Source organism: Palaemon carinicauda, chromosome 40 (assembly GCF_036898095.1).
Source record: "Palaemon carinicauda isolate YSFRI2023 chromosome 40, ASM3689809v2, whole genome shotgun sequence".
NCBI lineage: Eukaryota > Metazoa > Arthropoda > Malacostraca > Decapoda > Palaemonidae > Palaemon > Palaemon carinicauda.
In genome coordinates, this window is record NC_090764.1 from 41,931,201 (window position 1) to 41,953,700 (window position 22,500).

General features: G+C 34.8%; 1 protein-coding gene across 6 annotated transcripts in view; it reads right to left on the reverse strand.

The window, feature by feature from the left end:
• The window catches only part of LOC137631732 (CAP-Gly domain-containing linker protein 1-like), a 588,803-nt gene that overhangs the window by 414,214 nt on the left and 152,089 nt on the right, over nt 1-22,500 (reverse strand). For all 6 annotated transcript variants that reach the window (XM_068363622.1, XM_068363620.1, XM_068363621.1 and 3 more), the window contains exons 2-3: nt 15,597-18,583; nt 12,821-12,945 (exon numbers count right to left, since the gene is read on the reverse strand). In XM_068363622.1, coding sequence (XP_068219723.1) covers nt 12,821-12,945; nt 15,597-18,583 — 3,112 coding nt within the window. The remainder of the gene's footprint in view (nt 1-12,820; nt 12,946-15,596; nt 18,584-22,500) is intronic.

Here is a 22,500-nt window from a genome sequence, read left to right on the forward strand (position 1 = left end):
AATGAAATCAGTACTTTACGGAGGATGGTTCAAAAGAGGGGGAGGGGGGAGGGGGTAGGGGGCTGGAAAGTGAAGAAAATCTAGAGGAACTGGAATGATGGGTAAGGAAAAGGTAACCGAACCAAGGCCACTGTAGCAATCTGTATGGAGAGTATAATGTACAGTTGTAAAAAGGGGTCGATGGTACACCTCATTCCGAAGAAGTGTACCCTTCGACACCCTATCTTCGCGACAAGTAGCAAAATATAATGTAGGAGGAGGGGGTAAAGGTAGTGGGCGGAACAAAACACCGGAACTCTCCGCGCAGTAAGGGTATGGCAGGATGCAATTCATCAGAGCAAGGTGTACCAGGAATTCCTGTGCCCAGCTGTACGTGAAGATGATCTGTGAGCTTGTAAAAGGGAGTGAGCTCTCCCTTCAAGTGGTATTGGTTAAGCTTTCCCATGATGACGTTAAATAAAACCCGAAGGACCGGTCAGTGTGGTATGGTATGGGCAGGGGATCCACTGAGAGAGGTGGGGTGCGTTTCGTCAGTACACTCTCACGCCCACAATTGCCCTGGTCTCCGCCTATCCAAACCAGTCGCGACCTCCCATCCACCCAACCACCAACGCTTGCTCAACAGCTAGTTCAACCTATCCGCCCACGTACAAGTATAATCTTTCCAGCAAGGCACACTATCAGTTCAGAGCAGGAAAAAATCTCTCTCTCTCTCTCTCTCTCTCTCTCTCTCTCTCTCTCTCTCGTTTCTGTGGCTCTGCTGAACAATAAGTAGTCTAAATACACCGTATGTTTTTTTTTTAATTACTTTAACTCATTGAGACAGTTTTATTTTTTTTTCACCAATAAACTGTAGAACCATTTTGGAAAATTCGATAAGATTGAATATTCAAAATTGAAAAAAAAAAAATCCATCCAGGATTTATTCAATAACAGTTTTACTCACTAACACAAACTATTGGTCATGTTAGGATTAAATTTACACTTACGGGTGGAAATCAATTTATCATTATATTAATGAAAGCCTAAAAGGCGGTACAATCAGATTTCACACACTGGCTAAATTTTATATGTATATACATATATACAGTATATATATATATATATATATATTATATATATATATATATATATATATAACAAATGCAGTCGTTTCTAGTCCACTGCTGGACAAAACCCTCAGACATGTCTTTACTCATATCTGGAGTTTGGCAGATTTTCATCAAGCTGGCCACTGCGGTTTTGCTGATAATGGGGATACACATACCCTTTCACCACGTTAAGATATTCCCACTCAAAAAGTATATATACTTTTATATATATATATAAATCATATATATATATATATATATATATAATATAATATAATATATATGGATATAGATATAGAAATAGATATAGAAATAGATATATATATATATATGTGTGTGCGTGTGTATGTATGCATGTATGTATGTATGTATGTCGCAACTAGGTAGTAAAAGACCAAGGGGAACGGAAGAAAAGTTAAGAGGCATAAAGCGATGCAGCAGGGCTCCGAGGGGCTGCTGTAAAAGACACTTGTACCATGAAGTCACTGGTGTGTCGAGCAAGGCACACTGCTGGCAGCAACCCCCTACGGTAGGGAAAGGGCAACTAACTCTCTCTCTCTCTCTCTCTCTCTCTCTCTCTCTCTCTCTCTCTCTGTGGAGTCCACATATTACTGATGAAGTAGGAAGCGAGGTAGATGACTAGCTAAGTAGCACAAAACAATGGGCTGTCATCAATGGGACACCCTCTGGTTGGCAAAAAGTCACAAGTAGTGTGTCTCACGACTCCACGCTGATTCCACAGCCTTTTATCATCTGCATAAATTGTTTGGGTGGTTAACATAGTGGTACTTTTCTATGATACAAAGGGGAGAGCTAATGACGATACAAAAGTAAAAAGATACACTAAGACCTAGAGAAAACTAGTGACAGGCCATAACTGACGAATCTCAACGTCGAAACAAAATTAATAAAAAAGAGCTAAATGTAATGTTGATATGGAGATATAAAATAATCTAGATAAATATACAAGATTCATTCTTATTCGTTGAAAAGATATCCCAGAAAATAATAGTACATTATACATAAAAATTCATCACTTTGAAAAAAAAAGCATTATTAACTTTGTGCCTTGCCAATGTATTATAAATAAACTAACAACACCAATATGACACATTAGATATGAAAGGAAACTAGAAGTCTTAATTTTATACTGTCTAGAATACGTTGATTACTTGGTAATTTGAGAACAGATACTTGAACTATAGATAACAAAGATTGCAGGCATTTATTTAAATAAGTAAAGCCACACGGGAATGCCTGTAAAGGTAATTTGATCTAAGAATGATCTCTCTCTCTCTCTCTCTCTCTCTCTCTCTCTCTCTCCATATTCCTAACTGCCCCAATAAGGCATATCTATAATAGCATGTTAAAGTACAGCCTGGCGAATATATAAGCAATGAATGATTGTGACACAAACCACGTGACGGGGGAGATTTCCATTAGTGACGTCTTTCTCAAGAGAATAATCAAGGGGAGAAGGTGAGAGAATGACAATATATCTTAATATCCTATCTGTCTCACATTGGTTTTATATTCCCTGTGTCCTTCTACCAATGTTGTTTGTAATAAGGTTCACCTTCTCTTGCTATACATTTTCTATTCAATTTATGTCGATGAGGAGTCTGTTCCTATAGCCTATGAGAGACTTATTGCAGAAATAAATTGTCTCAAGAGTATGTATGTATGTATGCATGTATGTATAAAACCCTAAATGCATAAGTATATGAGACTTCCAGCACCCCAAGACAACACCTCTATAATTAAGCACAATTTTTCTCATACTCTAAATAGAAAAAAACTCCTTTTAATATGATTTGCTGACAGTAGAGGATATTATCTGCTGTAAAACGGATATGCACTTCAATGCACAGGGTTATGTAAAAAAATAAAAGAAAAAATCTAAATAAAAGATATGATTTCTTTATACAAACATGCGGCCCCAAGACTATATAACAAGCTCAACCAACAAGACATCCAAGAGGCTTTCGATATTGAGGCTTTTCAGACGCTGAAGACTTGTTTTCCAAGTACTTCGATAATGTGGACTTGATAATTAATGCGGAATACGCTGTGTCATACTCTAAATACGTGAGAATGGATACGACAAATATCTCTTGTATCCTGTAGGACACAGGGTTTCCGTGTGTGGTTAGACCAGGAAAACAGCCCGTAACGTAAAGTAAAGTAAAGTAAATGTGGATGATTTTTCACTTACATATGACATATTTGATAATAATGTTGGCTATTTTATTTTCACGTTTAGGAGCATTTTGACAGTATTAACTATCTGCATATTTTTACGCACATATATATGCAACACACAGACATATATATATATATATATATAATATATATATATATACATACATATATATGTATATATATATATACATATACATATATATATACATATATACATACATATATATATATATATACATACACACACACACACATATACATATTTATATATATATATATATATATATAAATATATTTATATATAGTATACACATACACAGATTTTTCAGTTTGCCTCTATAATTACTTCTCCATTTCGACAGATATTTTCAAGTTCATTTTAAGGAGAATAATAAGGTGACCAATGTCGCCACCAACAGCCTAACGAATCAGAGCTCAGAAAATTATTCTCTCTCTCTCTCTCTCTCTCTCTCTCTCTCTCTCTCTCTCTCTCTCTAATACCACTGTAGTCAAGTAGATTATTTTCACTCATGTTAAAGGTTATTATCCCAATATAGAGATATAATTAAAAGTAACTGTATAATCTCTTAATAATTATTATTTATAATTCTACCAATATTTTAAATTTAAAAAGTTATTCTCTTCACGGGTGTCAGCCTTAATCCAGCAAATGTCATCACGTCCCGTATAATTTCTAGACAGCCAGCGTCATAGGCATGAATACACATGATGGCCCAATGCTACGTCGATACGAGCAAAAGGTTATATTCTTTTAATATACCTGGTGCGAGAATTATATTGATTTACAGAAGACAAAACGTAAGTACTCTATAAATAAGGTCGGATTAGTAATGCAAGGCCATAGATTGTATAAAATCGAATTTGTTTTCCCAACGCCCCAAAAATTGAAAAAATCTAAATCAAATTTAAAAATTACCTACGGAGCTTGGCTTGGGCTAAGACTGATATTCGTAAATTCAAAATAACTGGGAATGTTTTCAGAAGAATGATCTAATATTTCATCTCATAAAAATAAGATGATAATTATCTAGCTTGGCTATAAGACCAATTCCCTTATTATGATCACCTTTCTACAAGGATCGTAACCTAGGGTGCTCGATTTTATTCAAGATCCTATTAAGATTAATCAATAAATCAATCAATAAATATATTAAAAATCAGATTTTCAGTTGTAGAAACCTTCATCATCATCACCTCCTCCTACGCCTATTGACACAAAGAGCCTCGGTTAGATTTCGCCAGTTGTCTCTATCTTGAGCTTTTACTTCAATACTTCTCCATTCACTATCTCCTACTTCACACTTCATAGTCCTCAGTCATGTAGGCCTGGGTCTTCCAACTCTTCCAGTGCATTGTGGAGCCAAGCTGAACGTTTGGTGCACTAATCACTCTTGGGGATTGCGAAGAGCATACATAAACCATATCCATCTACCCCTCACCATGATCTCATCCGCATACTATGACACTCGAGTAATCTCATTTCTAATCCTGCCTTGCCATTTAGCTCCCAATATCCTTCTGAGACATAATATGTCTGCACTTGAACTGAATATGCAAGACAATTACCCTTTCATCGTTGACAAGAAACAAAATGCTATAAAACTGTCGACGGCAATGAGAGCTTGTGAAAATCGCCCTGCATCAAGAGAGACAGACTTTCCTCTCGTATACAATATATTAACCGAGTTAACCTCTCCTCCAGCCAGTCTAAACTTCAAGTTATACAAGACCCAAAACTAATAGAGTGGTCCGTACCCACCCACCTTCCCCCACTTACCTAGAATTTCCCCTCTGTTTCCCAATGGGGCAGATCACGTCACACCAATCCCCTTCCTGTGGGGGAAGAACAGAACACACAAGACACAGTACACCGACAGGCCAGCTGAGGCACGCGTGGAGAGAACCCACAGTAAACATGTAAACACCCCTACAAACATTCCGCTAAGGATCCCAACATTTACCTTCCTCACCTCTGTCGTCATTCCTTCCTTTTATCGCCTCCTACTTTATTGCGTAATCTTTTAGGCATATTAGAACTTGCTGACTTAAAAAAAGTCCTACAGGGAAGGATTGGATGGGATATTTGTACGACTCCTTCGTAACAGCATTAATCATCATGCAAAGCATTTTGACCAACGTCCGAAACAATGAATAATAATAATAATAATAATAATAATAATAATAATAATAATAATAATAATAATAATAATAATAATAATAATAATACGTTCCTATAATTACAGACATTTTTGCCTTTATATTCTTACATTGTTTTATCTTGCTGTCATGAATTCTTTTGCTTGAAATATTTTCTCCCTCATCATATAACTGAATCTCACTGAACAGTGCTAGTTGCCATAAGCAAATAATATAAGTTCGAATATTCTCAAATACTGTATGTAATTTCATCACAATTTGCATATACAAAACACACACACATGAATATAGAATTTCCAGGAGGACCCAGCACTAAATTCGTATTTTAATTGGTGAATATTAAATCGAATTCGTACACAGAAATATTCAGTATCATTAAGTTCCCAATAAAAACTCTTTTCTTGACTATACTATCTCTTCCACTGTATATGTACACATGGTTATCTTTTTTTCATGCAATTCCTGCTAAAATAACCTCCCTTTTATCTTCTTTCTTTGTTTAATAACCTAATAACACTTCTCCATCGCTCATTTCAAATATTTCCCATAAACTATACGACCCCATCTCGGAAATATATGCAATCCTAATCTATTTTATCATTCATTTCATCTTTATACTCTATTCTAATATTCTTCTTGGCCAATTTGATTGTCATATTTAATTTTACAGCCTCATCCTAGTCCATACATTTCTATATCAACCTTTTATACAACCAAATAATTACTTTATATATATATATATATATATATATATACATACATACATACATACATACATACAACCAATATAAACTTAACATGCTTTTGTACCGATATATTTCTATCAATTTCCACTGATCTCTCCAATCTCATTTAATACAAAAATTCTATGCAGCCCAAAAATGGCACCTCTTTTAATAGCAATTACGTCACCTAGCACAACCAATGTTTCATAAAAACTTTAGACTTTCCCTTTTTATTCGTTCTTTTAAAATTCAATCTTGAACTTTTCCATTCGTAAACCATATACACCCACTATTATAAATACTATATATATATATATATATATAACACATACACACACACATATATATATATAACACACATACACACACACACACACATATATATATATATATATATCTATGTATATATATATATATATATAACACACACATACACACACACACATATATATATATATATATATTGTATTAGTGCATGAAGGACTAAGCTCACTCGCTCACTAACCATCTGTATGCATGGATGTGCACAAAATGTTTCGTGAACACCAAAACCTTTTTCATTATAGTTGGCTACATGCAGTTCCTCTCTGTTTTTTTATCCCTAGCTGTTAAAATCAGACAAACTTTTCAAAAGCCATTAATTAAAACTCCAATAGCTACAAATTAAATGTACGAAGCTGTTATGCAAATGAGAATGCTAATCCACGAGGCTGACTGCTCTTAATTGGAGTGGTTGAATACAAACTCCTGGAAAACAGAGGAGCTATAAAAATGTACATACGAGGATGTAACCATTTAAAACACACACACACAGACATATATATATATATATATATATACTGTATATAAATGCATATATATACTATGTATATATGTGTATATATGTATATATATATATATATATATATGTATATATATATGAGTGTGTGTGTAGAGATAGATGTAGATAAACAAACAAGCAACATACATACATACATACATACATACATACATACATACATTACATATATATATATATATATATATACATATACATACATACAGTACATATGCATAGATGCATATGTATACAATACATATAGACACAAACACTAAATAAAGTATATGCATATATGGTGTCGACTGTCACTTTCGCATTGGTTGGAATCCTTGCCAGGCTAGAAATTCTTTTCAGAAAAGTAATTTCCCTTGACCTCTTTGATCCCGAGGCAGAAAGAATTCGATATTAAAATGTATTTGTTGCTTATTTTAATTAATAAAAACAATAGGTGTTCGCAGTAAATATAGTTCATAAATACATACTGATAACTTGGCATAAGCTACACTTATACATATGTGAATGTTTCAATATACATATGTTCAGGTATGCAAGAATTAGTTTATTCATTATGTTCAATTTGCCCCCAAATCCTTTTCATTTTGCTATTGTTTACGAATTGGGTTTATAAATCAGTTGGCAATAACTTTCCAAAAATGCATATTTCAGTTAATTATCGTCAGTGAACATAATACAGCTAAATTCTATTTACTTAGTGTACTTAATTAAGAGAAAAACAATATTGCGAATCATTCTAAGAATGCAATAACTTTATAAAAGAATTATGATTATTAAAGCTATTATGATTGAACTTTGAGCTTAATAATACTGTATAACAACCATTCTTAAAAATCGGCATCCGTCAACTAAGCTATAACCTCTTAACATAAAATATTATCAAAAGTATTTACATTCCCAGTGTAGGTTTGCGATTTCTTCAGTAAACATTATTTACCAATGTTTTACTCTAAGTATGTCGAAAGCACTGCTTCAATTTATTACATTTCAGCCTGGAATTTAGCAAATTTCTTTTTAATGAAGACGCTCAATAAATGGAATTTGAACCAAGCAAACAAATATGCTCAAAGGCGACCCTTTCCAATCGCCCTCCCAGATCTGCCTCCCCCAAAACAGAAAGGGAGTGAAATTGGACCCTACATAAGACTGGGTGGAAACTGTCTTACCACGAGTGAGCTCATTTGTCAAAACAAGGCACCAGAAAGAAAAGACAGGATTACTGCACGACTTGGGAAGACAGACTCAAAGGCTAAGCTACAATACTCAGAATTCATGTATTTACTCCCTGCTATATAGTATATTTCTAAGTGCATTAGATGCCGTAGACCATCGATATCAAATCATATTACTCACGCCTTAAATTCAAAATCTTATTTCTTTCTACCTATAATCCATACAAAAGTTCAAACTTGCAGCGAATGCTTAAATTTGAACAGTTTATACGTGAAAGATCTTTTTAATATTGTTACTGTTCTTAAATTATTTTATATTAATTGTTCATAATTTCTCTTGTAGTTTATTTCTTTATTTCCTTTCCTCGCTGGGCTATCTTTTCCTGATGGAGCCCTTGAGCTTAAGGCATCATGCTTTTCCAAATATGTTTGAAGCTAAGCTTGTAATAAGAAATAAATAAATAATGATAAATAATAAATAATAATAATAATAATTCAAAAGAAAGTCAAACTATTTAACGATCCATTTCATTACTTCGAAAAAGAACAATGCAATTTGTGGTTAAAGATTAGCAAACCAAACTGCCACTTTCTAACTGCGGTTCACAGGGTACCCTGAGGATGGGGGTCGACATCTTCCCCCTAGGGTGGTGCCTCCTAACGTTCCCTGGGGTCCGGAAACAGAGATCTGGATGGTATATGGAACAGATATTCAAACGGATAAATAGAGCGACGTTTCATAATCATCGTAAACAAGAAAGCAATTTTTTCTTATAAAGTTACAAATACATAATTTGATATTTATTACAGATCTGCGCTTGCATACAGCTCTATATAAAGGGTGTGTTCAGATGTATGAACTAGATTGAAAACAAAGACGTGCATTTTAAAATTTAAAGCACTGAATTGGTAAAACACTGCCATCCCTCAAACACACCCAAAAGGCGATGTTTGAACCCTGGCCATAGGAGATGCATGTATATGATGTTCCTCTTGATATTTGGAAATAACCACGTAAAAATAATTCGATATTAAGGAGTATTTGAGACATAATATTTAACACTATAAAAAGGCAAAAGCAACGCATTAACTGGTAACAAACGGATATATATATATATATATATATATATATATATATATATACTGTGTATATATATATATATATATACTGTGTATATATATATATATATACATATATATATGTATACATACATATATATATATACACAGTATACAGTATACAGTATATGTATATGTATGTGTATATATATATATATATATATGTGTGTGTGTATGCTTATGTATATATATACATATATATATATATATATATATATATATATATATATATATATATACATATATACATACACACACTTCACTTTTCCCATTTCTATATAGGGTCGTTGTTTCTAGTCAGCCTTCTCCATCTTCTTCTGTTCTGTACACCTTGTTCTCTCAGACCATTTTCCTTCATGTCATCCAATAATTTATCTTTCTGCTCTTCACCTCCATGTTCATAACCATTTTGCATACGTGTTCATCTTCTCCCCTCAAGACATGACCAAACCATTTCAGTCTTCTTTCCTGAGCTTTCTTTGAAACCTTTAATACTTAGACTGTCCCCATGAACAATTCATTCTGGATCTTATCTTTATTTGTGACACTGCACATCCACCTAAGCATTCTCATCTCGGGCACTTCCATTTTTCTTTCTTGCTCTTTCTTTATTGCCACGTTTTTGTCCCACAGAGCATGGCTGGAATAACAACGCTTTTATATGCCTATAAATACATACATACATACGTACATACATAAATATATATATATATATATATATATGTATATATATATGTATATATATATATATATATATATATATATATATATATATATATGTATATGTATGTATATAAAGATTCATTTATATTCTCAACGACAGATCGTGACATTTAATCCTAGTCCTTCTCGCCATAACTATTTTCGTCGATGACCTACATTCCCCAACCGAAAGAAAAAAAATAATCACACGGGATTTTTAAAGGTTCCTAATCGTTAGCGGAGGCGGGAACTTCGAAATCTCCAGGCAAGACCAAGACCAACTTTTCTCAGCCGGAAGATACAAAAGATTTTCAAGAGTTTTCCGATAACGAGAATTAAAGGGAGTCGTGCTCATTTGACCGGATACGATGATGAGTTTCTGTGCAGAAAATGTTCAACGCTACTTTAATGAAAACATGTAACGGGAAATCTCCCCTCTATAATAAAGAACTAGTTTCTGGCTATAAACACACACACACACACACACACACACATATATATATATATATATATATATATATATATATATATATATATATATATATATATATATATATATATATACTGTATATATATATATATATATATATATATATATATATATATATATATAATTATATATATGTGTGTATACATAATATATATATGTATATATATACATAAACATGTGTATAAATAAGTATATACATATATATACGTATATATATATATATATATATATAATCATATCGATCACGCACAGCTCCCCCGTCCCTCAGGTAGGGGATGAAGGGCATACTCATGCCCTGGTGAGAGAGGGCCGTATGTATATATACATATTAAGTTATAACGACGGAAGTAGTAGTCAGGATATATGTGCGAGTATGTAAGTGTAAGTAGAAGTTGATATATAGTTAGATATTATATGCAAAGGAGAGAGAGAGAGAGAGAGAGAGAGAGAGAGAGAGAGAGAGAGAGAGAGAGAGAGAGAGAGAGAGAGAGAGAGAGAGAGACTCCATTCATGGCGAATGAGGATGAGACACCTGAACCAGCTCAGCACTCAAGCCCTAATACATGGAACGTCTCTGGCTGAAGGGCTAACCTCAAGGGAAGGAGCACATGTGCGAATGGTGAACATCCTCTTCTTCCCCTCCCCTCTTCCTCCTCCTCCTCCTCCCTTACGGCAAAAAAAAAAAAAAAAAAAAAAGTTGGGGTCGGCCTCCTCTTTCCCCTGGGGTACAAATCGTAAAAAAATCTGCTAATGTATGCACTCTTAGATACATATAAGTGTCAAATTATTTCGGGTTTTTTTAAATTATATTTCTTGTATTCTACGTAAATCTATTTTCATCTACTTGTTCATATCTTTAGACAAATGTATCTAAAATAAGTCACTAGTGATTTCCTAGCAATTTATTGCTATCATTTACGAAATAAATAAGGATTCTGGCCTCACCTACATGTCTATACCCCTTTTACATACTCTATTTACTCTAAGTAACTGAAAACAAATATATAATGGCATTCTCTTGACATTTAGTCTATTCCTGAAAAAAAAAATCTAACTAGAATTCGACCAAAATGAAGCCCTTTCTGTTTTGTCACACCGCATTTTACAATGAAACAACAATCTAAAACAGTATCAAACAAGGAAGCCGCTGGTCATTTGACGTGAGCTACTAAAAGCATAAATACAATCAACACTAATTGAAGAATTCATGGTTAAATAGTTTCCACAAATCCCTGCAATTGAAAGCATAATCATTTACATTAAATGTTGATAAAACAATCTCACACCGTCGCGAAAGGAATTAAAATTCCTTCTTTCATTAGCAGTTCACAAAACTTGACGCAAAACGAAACTATTGTAGACACATCAACACCAGAAAAATCCCAGATGCCTAAAATGGTCTTGAGGACAAATACACTTGATATCATCACCATCATATCTCCCTACGCCTCAGTTAGATTTCGCTTGATATCACTAAAGCAGATAGTAGACAAGGTTATAAATTATAAAAAATAAATAATATGAAAAATAAATAAAATAAACATCTTAGCATTAACACTTATTTCGATCTCTAATCCTCATTCCACACAATACCAATAACGCTTCACCACAATTTTCTATGTTCGTCAACGTCTGTCAGGAAGTTAATTTTCTTTCCGTTTTTTTTTTTTTTTTTTTATCGTCGATTTTTACTTTTACTGTCATGCAGACTAGTCAGGGTCTAATCAATACTTTCATCATGCAAAGGGTTACCATCATTAATAAGCTGCTTAAATAAAGAGCAGAAACAGTCGTTGTGCTTGAAGACCAATTTTCATACCTGCATTAAAAGTCATCTAGTCGTTCAATGTCTTTATAAAAGCAGCGCGGTTATGGCCACCATTTATAACTTACGAAGTAAAGGCACCTTATGTGCAACTTACAATAACAAATATAAACCAATGTTACAGTTAAAATAAATCCAACAAAAACAACGGTATACTAATTACAATATCTTAAATAAAAATAGTCGGAAATTCTCCGCTATTTGCAACCATGCACATGAAAATATCATAAACAAAAAACTACCAAATTCCACAATCAATTTTGTTTTATTTCCTGGTAAGAGGAGCTCGTAAAACAAATATAAAACTATAGAAATGCAGAAGTACGAGTTATAAGTTTTTCCAAGGTTCTTCATCCTTTGAAGTATTTACCTTCATTGCAAAATTCTACAGTCTAAACTAAACAAAATGCACACGTCAATCAATGAGACAAAATTTACAACTACGTACTCCCTCATTCGCTTGATATGAAAGTATACTCACTGGATTTATTGGATGCGATGGATTGTTCCGGTGTCGATCCGCGACTATAGGGTCGCGTCGGGTCGGTCGGGAGCGAGTCTAGCGACGGCGCTCGACTTGTTCGATTACTTCGAATACTCGCAGAACTGTTGGGGTGGAAATAAAAAGGGAGTAAATGAGTATAAGGGCATGATAATAATTTTAATAATTAATCTAAATAGTCTTAATAATATTAATAATTCTAATAATTTCAATAGGAGCCTTTGTATAACGACGGACAGGACCTCAACCCTGCATAGAATGCTACTTAATATAAACTTCCCCACCTAACCTAACCTAACCTAGAAGCCGTGTCCTTACCTAAGTGTGGGGATGCCAACCTGCGATCACTCTTTAACTTCCGTATTCTTAACGATAGGGTTGAAAATAATGGAGTTATGGGACATGTCCGTCATCATGCATACACGCCTTTTAATAATTTCAAGACTATATATATATATATATATATATATATATATGTGTATATATATATATATATATATATATATATTCACACAGCCAGTCATCCGAGCACATACACTTCTCTTAAAGCTTTGGAGGTAGGCTACTTCGATACTATCAAGTCTTTGGAATAATAGCACCTATTAATATAACACGTATAATTACATACTAATACCAAAAGCATAACAGAGAGAGAGAGAGAGAGAGAGAGAGAGAGAGAGAGAGAGAGAATCTTCTTTAGTCAGGCATATCAATAAAGCTTCCATTTTCTACGATATACATCTTCATTTTCAAAGAAAATGAATATCATGAGTACATCAGTGACTATTCTTATTCTCGTAGACACTTAACGGAGATCATTTTATTAAAGTTTTGAATATATTTCATAATTTACTTATTTTCCAGCTTCACTTTATATCTCACCTCTTGGGAGTTTAAATAAAAAAAAAGTTAAATACGCCGTCTTTCAATAAAATCAGTCGTCAAATAGCATACAATGAATAAAGATAACCATCCAACGGACAAAAATATCTAATAAAACTTCAAAATCGAACCCGGCCAATAAAGGTTATGAATTTAAAATCAATAAAGTAATAACTCTGTTTCATCATTCTGATTGTACTCTTGAGTTAACCAATGGGATTCATTCGTCTCAACAAAATAAAGTTCAACATATTTACTGCTTTCCATTAGTGTTATTTTAAAACTAAATGGAAAACTCCCCTGAAGTATAAGTTTATAATTTCAACAATTATGAGAAAATTTGCAAAGAAGTGTAAAATACATTATATGAATACACACAGCTTAAAAATATAAGGTCCAAATTTCTATTATTTTTTTCCAAACATAACATTTCTTGGTAAATGAGACTTTTGCTATATCTTATTATGTTTAACAACAAATTAGATCTTTTTCATCAAAAGGTGATACTATCAGTCAATTTTATCATTTAAGTGAAACAGTAAGAAATATCACAAATTTGGATCGATAATTCCTGGCGCCAATGGCCATCGATGTTAGGGTGCCAGAAAACTTCAAAATTAATCGATCAATCAATCCCGAGTTTCGCGAAACATAAGTCACTCATTACACAAGATCTAATTCATTTTTTTTCTAATAAAATAGAAATGTTTAGCAGCATAATTTAATTGTTTTTAACAATAGTAAACGAACATAATTTTTTTCTGGGTCTGTTTTACATACTTGCATCCAATGACCAGAACTATCAAAAGTTAATTTTCGTTGCAGTCATTGACACCTCAGATCACGATAGTAAAAAAAAAAAAAAAAAAAAAAAATATCACCTGTAATGCTATTTGAATTTCGGTCATATATATTGAGATAAGTGACTTGTCAGAGAAATGCCAGTCTTCTCAATTACAAGGCATCATTGAACATTTTCAATTTATGAATATAAGCCTATGAGTAAGAAAGAGTGGAACAAAGGCTATAAGTAAGAAAGAGTAGAACTAAGCCTATATGACTGAACTACTAACTCGCTGAACCTATCAGTAAAATAACTTTCTACTCTTGCCTAGATGCAATAACGAGTGTCATTGGGTCATGTGAAATTCACGTTCTGATTCAGTATTACAAACATTTACTTTATGCTTGAGCACCAAAACTTTTAAATCAAACAGTTCTAACTTGAATCAAGTAATTGGAGTACTTGCCTGACATTTTCTCGGCCAAGCAAAATTTTAAAAAGAAACCAAATTAATAAAGTTAGCAAATCTTTTCTTCAATCGCATCATCATCAAGATGATAAAAGAATAAAAAGAAACCGTGTATTCAGAACAAAATGTTTGTGTACAACCGTTTTTTTTTCCTCACCAAAATAAAAATCTATGAGAACAATCTTCCAGAATAGAGTCCTGTATAGTTCCATATAATAGAATGTTCTATCAAGATACCATAGTGACCGAGTTAGGTATGGATTCTTCCCTTTTTATATATCCAAGAAAAATAGATCAGATGGTATTCAAAAAGAAAAACGCACTATCATTAAACTGGAAAGCATCAAAATCTAGCAGTTTTCAGAAATTGGCATTTTATAGTAAGTAATATCAAGAGACACAAATGCAGAAAATCTCATAAGGATTTCTTGATTACCAACTAATACTTGACTTTTTTAAAGACTGAAATTTTACTTAAAAAGGACCCTATAGTTTGTGGTAGATATTACCTCCTTGCAATAAGCCATGAAATCATATGTGTATATTTGATGCTCTGAAGACTCATAAATCTTACTTTTAGATCTGTAAATATACAATGACGTAAATATGCTGACTCTTACCTCCTCTTCCTGTCCCCTCTAGCCTGAATGGCTCGCCTGGCTGCATTAGCTGCAGCGGCAGCCTGCCGTTCTCGACGCTCCCGCCTTTCCCGTCGTTCCTGGCGGATACGTTCCGCCTGAGGTGATAGCTGAGCTTGAGTTTTCAAGCCATCTAATAATCTACTTTTAACTTCCTTAATCTTTGGTCTCACTTTATCATCCTTTTGCCCTTCTGCTATTTTATTCATTACATCATCCCAGCGATTCTTGCGAGGTTGTCGAGGTCGCCGCGCCTCGTCATTAGTTGGCTCTTGAGCCTCCAGTAGGGCCTTGAGCTTCGACTGTACATTTTTCTTGGGCATAGGAGGCGGAGGTTGTAAAGGCTTTCTTGGCTCCTCTTTCTTTTTAGGGGGAGGGGGTCTGGACAACCAAGGTTTTTCATATGTGCGAACTTTTGGAACCGGTGCTTTCACTCCTTCTTCACCCCCTTCTACAGAAATGCCAGAATCTGTTAGTTTATTTTCTGTTATAACGGCTGTGGCTTCAGTGATAGCTTTTGGGAGGGGGCAAGCTTTAACATCGTCAACTGAAGCAGAACTATTATTTGGAGATGGTGAACATTTATTGTCTGATGGTGATGGTGATGGTGACCGATTTTGATGCTCCACTGGAGTCAGATCCTTAGATTCTGGCCTGAGAGTGCTACATGAGCTTCTATCTTCCTCGTCCAATACAGTAGTTCCAGCTTTTTCATCAAACAGCTCATCTTTTAGTGAATGGTCGTCAAATGTGTGGTCGTGGTTCGTACTGTCGTCATGTGCATGACTTGGATCATCCAACAGGGAATCATGCATATTACAATTACCTTGAGCCTCTTGAACAGGTTCTAAATCCGTTCTTGTACTTTCATCTTCAGCATCACGGTCTCGTGGATCAAGGTCAGAATAAAAGCCTGAAGAATCCATTTCAGATCCATGAGGATCATGCGCTCTTCCAAGTTCTCTATGACTATGATACAATTTGCCATCAATTATTCTGGCTGACCTATCTCTAGCTGCAACACCACTGTGATGCTCTGCCTCACCTTCATCATCAGCTAGGCTGACATCAGCCTCGGTTAACCTTTCAACATCAATAACACCATGGAATAATCGAACGTCTTCAGTGGGTGAAGAGGCTGTTCCAGTTCCACCTTCTGATCGTGGGTCACACTCAGCATCACCTTGGTAACCTTGGTCTAGGCTACCTGCACTTGTAGTCATAGCTGCTGCTGCATTACTCCAGGTAGCTTCAACTTCTGGTGGTACATCACTAGCTGACGTTGATGCTAGCAAAAGACGGGTGGTAAGCGGTGCAACCCGTCTACCCATTGCTGGTAATTTTGACAGGTCAACACCTGCAGGCACTTCTCTAAGCTCAGGTATAGTATGACATTCATCTTGAAGAGTGATTTTCCGTAGTCTCTCTTTGGATTCTGAAGTGTTTCTATTTTTACGCACCTCATCTTCCTTTTTCTGTAATGCTTCCATATCTTCTTCATCATGCTGAAACTGTTCAGTTTCAGGAGATGGATGGGGTCTTGTTGGTGAACTTTCGCCTGAAGAGCTAACTTCTGCTGATGTCCTTAACTCCCTGATGATTGCTGACACATCATTTTTAAATAACTCCTCAACACAGAGTGCACTTGGGTCTGAATCCCATCTCAACAGCTGGCTATTAGCTGGCATATTAGCAACAGCACCTACAGGACTGTCTCCATCACATACTTCATCTTCTAAAGCTGCTACATCTTCATCAGAGGGTGATCTTCCTAGAGATGCTGAAGCTGTAACTGTAAAATCAGGCATCTGATCAGGAGTTAAAATACCGAGAGATGATTCATCACAAGTGGCATCTTCAGGTGACCCTAAACTAGCAACATCTTCATGGTCATCTTGAAAAGATGGTCTTTTGACTTGTGTACATTCATGTGGTTGCTGAAGAGATCCTTGACTCTCTGGGGTATCTGGAAGAGAAGAGTCACGGCCCTCAATTGTAAATGTGGCACTCGATGCGTCAGATGGCCGGCGCCTAACAGCATTGGCTTCCTGAGAATGGGTTGAGGACGGCATGAAGCCTTGCCAGACCTGATCTTGACTGTTTTTGTTGTTTATGGATATTGCCTCATCACTTACAATATGTTCAAGATCTAGGAACACTTTACCAGCAGGCGCAAAAATACCATGGCCAGGATGACATGAAAAATATATTACACCATCTACTGAGCCATCATTCTTACCAACAGCTCTTTCAAGCTCAACCCCACACCAGTCTCCCCCAGAAAATGCAGTTCGTCCATAATATCGTAGAGTACCACGCTCTACCCCACCAACAAGAACTCGTCTCCCAACACAGTCTCGAGATAAATGTGATGTAGTTGGCTCTGCCGAAGACACAGAGTGAAGAGGACCTTCCCAGCAGGAACGTGGCCCATGAATACTCGTTGAAACACGAAAATTAAGGCTAAGGTCACTCACATCCTCATTTGAACTTCTGGTGATTTTTGCAAGTTGTTTAGAAAAAGAGGACTCAGTGGATGCTCTGAGACTTTTAATAGAGCTTCCTTCTTGAGCTTCTCTTCCCCATAATCGTTCTTCGTCTGACCAGCTTTCGGTGGTTTGGTAGCTTAAGAGACTGCTACCTGAAACAGGTCTTTGGGCACGACGGTTTGGTGACTCCGCAGTTTCGGTGTCGGAGAATCGAGAGTTTTTCGATGAAGGCAATCTTATGCGAGGCAAGGAGGGCTGGGAGGTGGGAGAAGAGGAGTGAAGCACTTTAGGACTGGAACACAAATGACTAGGAGCCTCGTACAAGTGAGAAGATGTTGATACTTGAGAATGGACTGAAGTAAGAGGGCTGAAGCCAGGCTTAAACTGCACTGGGCTAAGTGGCAGAACAGATGGAGTTGCCGAGGTGGGCCTGGGGAGGGCCGACCGTCGCACCGTTGGGATGCGACTCTCGCCAGGGGCCTGTAAACCAAACAAAAAATTCATGACATTAGTATTTCTTACAACAAATTATTTTTTTTTCTTTAAAAAATGTAATAAAGTCTGCACATATGATATGCAAGCATAGAATGAATGATTCGTACAGCAAAAAGTTTTAAGAATATAATAATTAAACTTGTAATAAAACCTGGGTAACAGCAATTAATATTAGAATATTGATCAATGATTTTCTTAATATAAATACGTTAAAATAAATGGTCGCGTCCTAATAAAAAGTTCAGACTTCAACCCTTTTATTGTAAATAAGAAGAGTTAACATATACATACATAGATACATACATACACTGCCACAGCAAATAAGATACAGAGAATAACTGGATAATATTTACTTTTATTAATTATGATGTAAAATGATATACAGTGCAAATGGGAAACAGTCATTCGGGGTAAATTAAATTTCTCTCTTTTCTTTTTCACCTCACCATAGCTGGAATTTAACATTTAACTAACCACCAAGTATTTGATTTACTACTCTAGTGGGTTAAAGGGAACAAGATATATTTGCTCTATCCTACGAAGGAGCAATGATAGAGTTTACAACGTATGAGAGAGAGAGAGAGAGAGAGAGAGAGAGAGAGAGAGAGAGAGAGAGAGAGAGAGAGAGAGCTTGAACATTAAAAAAATACGTTATTCAAATGAACTACACAGTATGTTACGATACTGAAACGTGAAGAGTATCAAATTTATTCCGAAACCTTTTAGAATTCTTTTTTAATATAGAATTTAAAAATATAGAATATAATGGTGCCAAGGACTAATAACCTCTTCTCACTTAATGATATTTAAATAAAAAGATCGAGTATAAAAATAAGAGGGCTGGAAGAATTGGTTTTTTATCCGGTTGATCTTGCATATTCTCAAATTGGAACCCATCAAAAGATTTGTCTCCCTCTCCATATCGAAGATGTTCATCCCACTCAAAAATGATTCCCGGGCTCTTTCCGAATTAGAGGTGAGAGGATAGGTACTCTCCTTGTTGCCATTAAGGTGAAGCCCTTCAATCTAATGATAATGGCATAAGCTAAGTAAAGAAAACTATATGAATTAAATGAATAACATTTCTGGCGAAAGACTCACCTAGTACCTCTAAAGCCATTCTTTTAAAAGCTCATTAATTCACTTATTTTTTCTCTAAATGCATATTATTCATAGATTTTTTCTAATTCACTTTTTATAAATCTCCCGTCTTAACAATATAAACCAGATTTACCCGCAGTAAAGGAGTCTAACGACCTATATTTCCTGGTAGTACAAATATTAACAAAAGCTAAAAACTATTGTATATATATTGAAAGCTATAATCAAGACTCAATTTGCTCCCAAAGAAATAGAAGATAACGATACCTGGCCATATTCATAGTTTAATAGCCGAATTCTGGTTTAAACCCCAGAGCAGAAAACTTTCACTACATTAGCATCTACATATAACGCAAAAGAAATGTCCTCTTTACAGTGTTTAACTCATGTATATACATACGCACACACAAACAATGCAAAATTCACTCACATTTTGCTCACAATTTTTCATTTATATATGATTATGTGTATTTTCGTTTCCGGCCGCAATAACCTATTGGTTTCGATATTCGTCCGTATACAGATTAAACATAATAATTATATAGTTAATCGCAATATATCGTCTGTTAGCTATTCAATATATTATGGATGAATCAATAAATCTTCTGTAATCTTACGGGACTCATACTATACAAGTAATAAGAAAACGCAATTTGCAATAACGTGAATAACTTGCATCGTCTTTTTACTGCAATATCGATAGGAAATGGCATCATCTTTTTATTTCAATAACATGAATAAGTGGCATAATCCTTTTACTTTAATAACGTGACAAATTGGCATTATCATTTTACTGCAATAACATGAATAATTGGCATCTTTTTATTGCAATAACGTGAAGAATTATATTTTTTTATGCCATAACGTGAATTGGCTTTATCGTTTTATTACAATAATGTGAAGAATTGTCATCATCTTTTCACTGAAATAACAAGAATAATTGCCATAATCGTTTAGGAAACCATAATACAAATACAACAGTGAATAACTGACATAATCTCTTTAGTCGATCAAAATACAAATAGGTTATCTCAAAATCCCCACTGCACTTAAAGTCAAAATATGTTTCACTTTCCAACATCGACTAGAAACTTGGAGTTTTATGCTCTGATAATAACAATGAATCAGAACTACACTTCCATGAAAGCAAAGCAGCACCGGAAACGATAAGCAAACATTAGCAGAACATGGTTAAGTGCTGGAAACAACGGCAGAACAAATCCAATGTGCGAATGTTGCAAACGGGATTTTATTTCAACTTGAAACGGAAAAACAATTCTTGAATATTGTAAAATTGATATCTAAGCTCTCCCTAATATCAACATAAAATATATATTATGACCAAAGTATCTATGGAGTTAACAGAAGTAATAGTTGTTCCTTGTATTTTTGTTTACATAAATACTCGTACGATTTATCATACTCAAAATGGACTATATAAAACCAGTGTGTTTGACATGTTTTTCATTTATTATTCAAGCAACTAAGCATAAGATAACTGGCTTCAATGCTTCCAAGCTAGAATCTTGTCAAACAAAATCCTTTAACGTTGGACAGGAATTTAATCCCTTCGGACGAGTGACGGAAACAACAAATTTAAAATGTTATTTTGCTAAAGTTCAGTCAACATTTGCAACACTGATAAAGACTTTAATTATCAAATAAAGTGTCTAATGCTGACAGATCATCTTTACTAAGATAGTGGAGCTTGTATAGATGTAATCAAAGATAATATTGTGATAAAAATCTTAAAAAATTAACTTTCCTTTTCATAATTGAACCAAAATCTTACACCCTAATTTGATCGTGTCCTGTAAACAAACAAATTCCCATGCATGAACACACGCACAGAAATGTCTTACGAAAACAACTAAATATACGACAAAACTAAGTAAGATAATAACCCTCCAACTGACTGCCTTTGATTATGTCCCCTCTCCCTTCAGGATTAGAAGAGAACGAAAAACAGCAAACCCAAACACAAGAACCCCACCCGTCCCACCTTCAGTCTATCCACTTCGCCCAACCCCAAATGTGGTCCGCCTAACCCCATCCCCTCCTTTCCCTTTACCCTTCACACACTATCGACCAAGCTTCCTTCTACGCTCTTTTACCCTTGTCTAGCAACTCATATGTTTGCTAACATAGACACCGAAGGATTTCTGATAACGCACAAGGTCCCATTTATCATTTCAGCCTAATCGCATACATGAAAAATATATAAAATAAAAAAATTACGATAAAAGTTATATATAAACCCAAGGTTGTAACGCCAAATTCAACTTTTATCTAACAGACACAAAGAAGGTATGTTACTGAATTGGTTTGCAATAGTAATCACAATAATCCAAGTAATACCCTTGTAATTGCATAAATTAAAATTTTACAAATATAATTAACATAATATAATTTCTTTTTCTAATAGCCTCAAAATAGACAAAATTTGCTACATTATTTTATCAAATGAGAAGTGCGAAAAAGCCCTAGGCGCAAATATACCATAATAATAATAACATAACAGTCTTCTTTAGTGCTGCATTATTTTGAATGTTATAACTATATCCAACATGAAACGCAGGCGGACCGCTTTAGCATCATACTGTCTCAAGGGAACTGCAACAGACAAAATTGTTTCCACTAAAAAGAGTCTGAGATGTTTATATGGAATAAAACAAAAATTCAGTCACTGTGAGAGGGTAAGAACACAACCTCAATCTAACAGGAAATTGCATCGACATAAGCCACGATGATGTCATTGAAATTCACCAAGGACATATGTTAGTGTCTCAAAATATCAACAA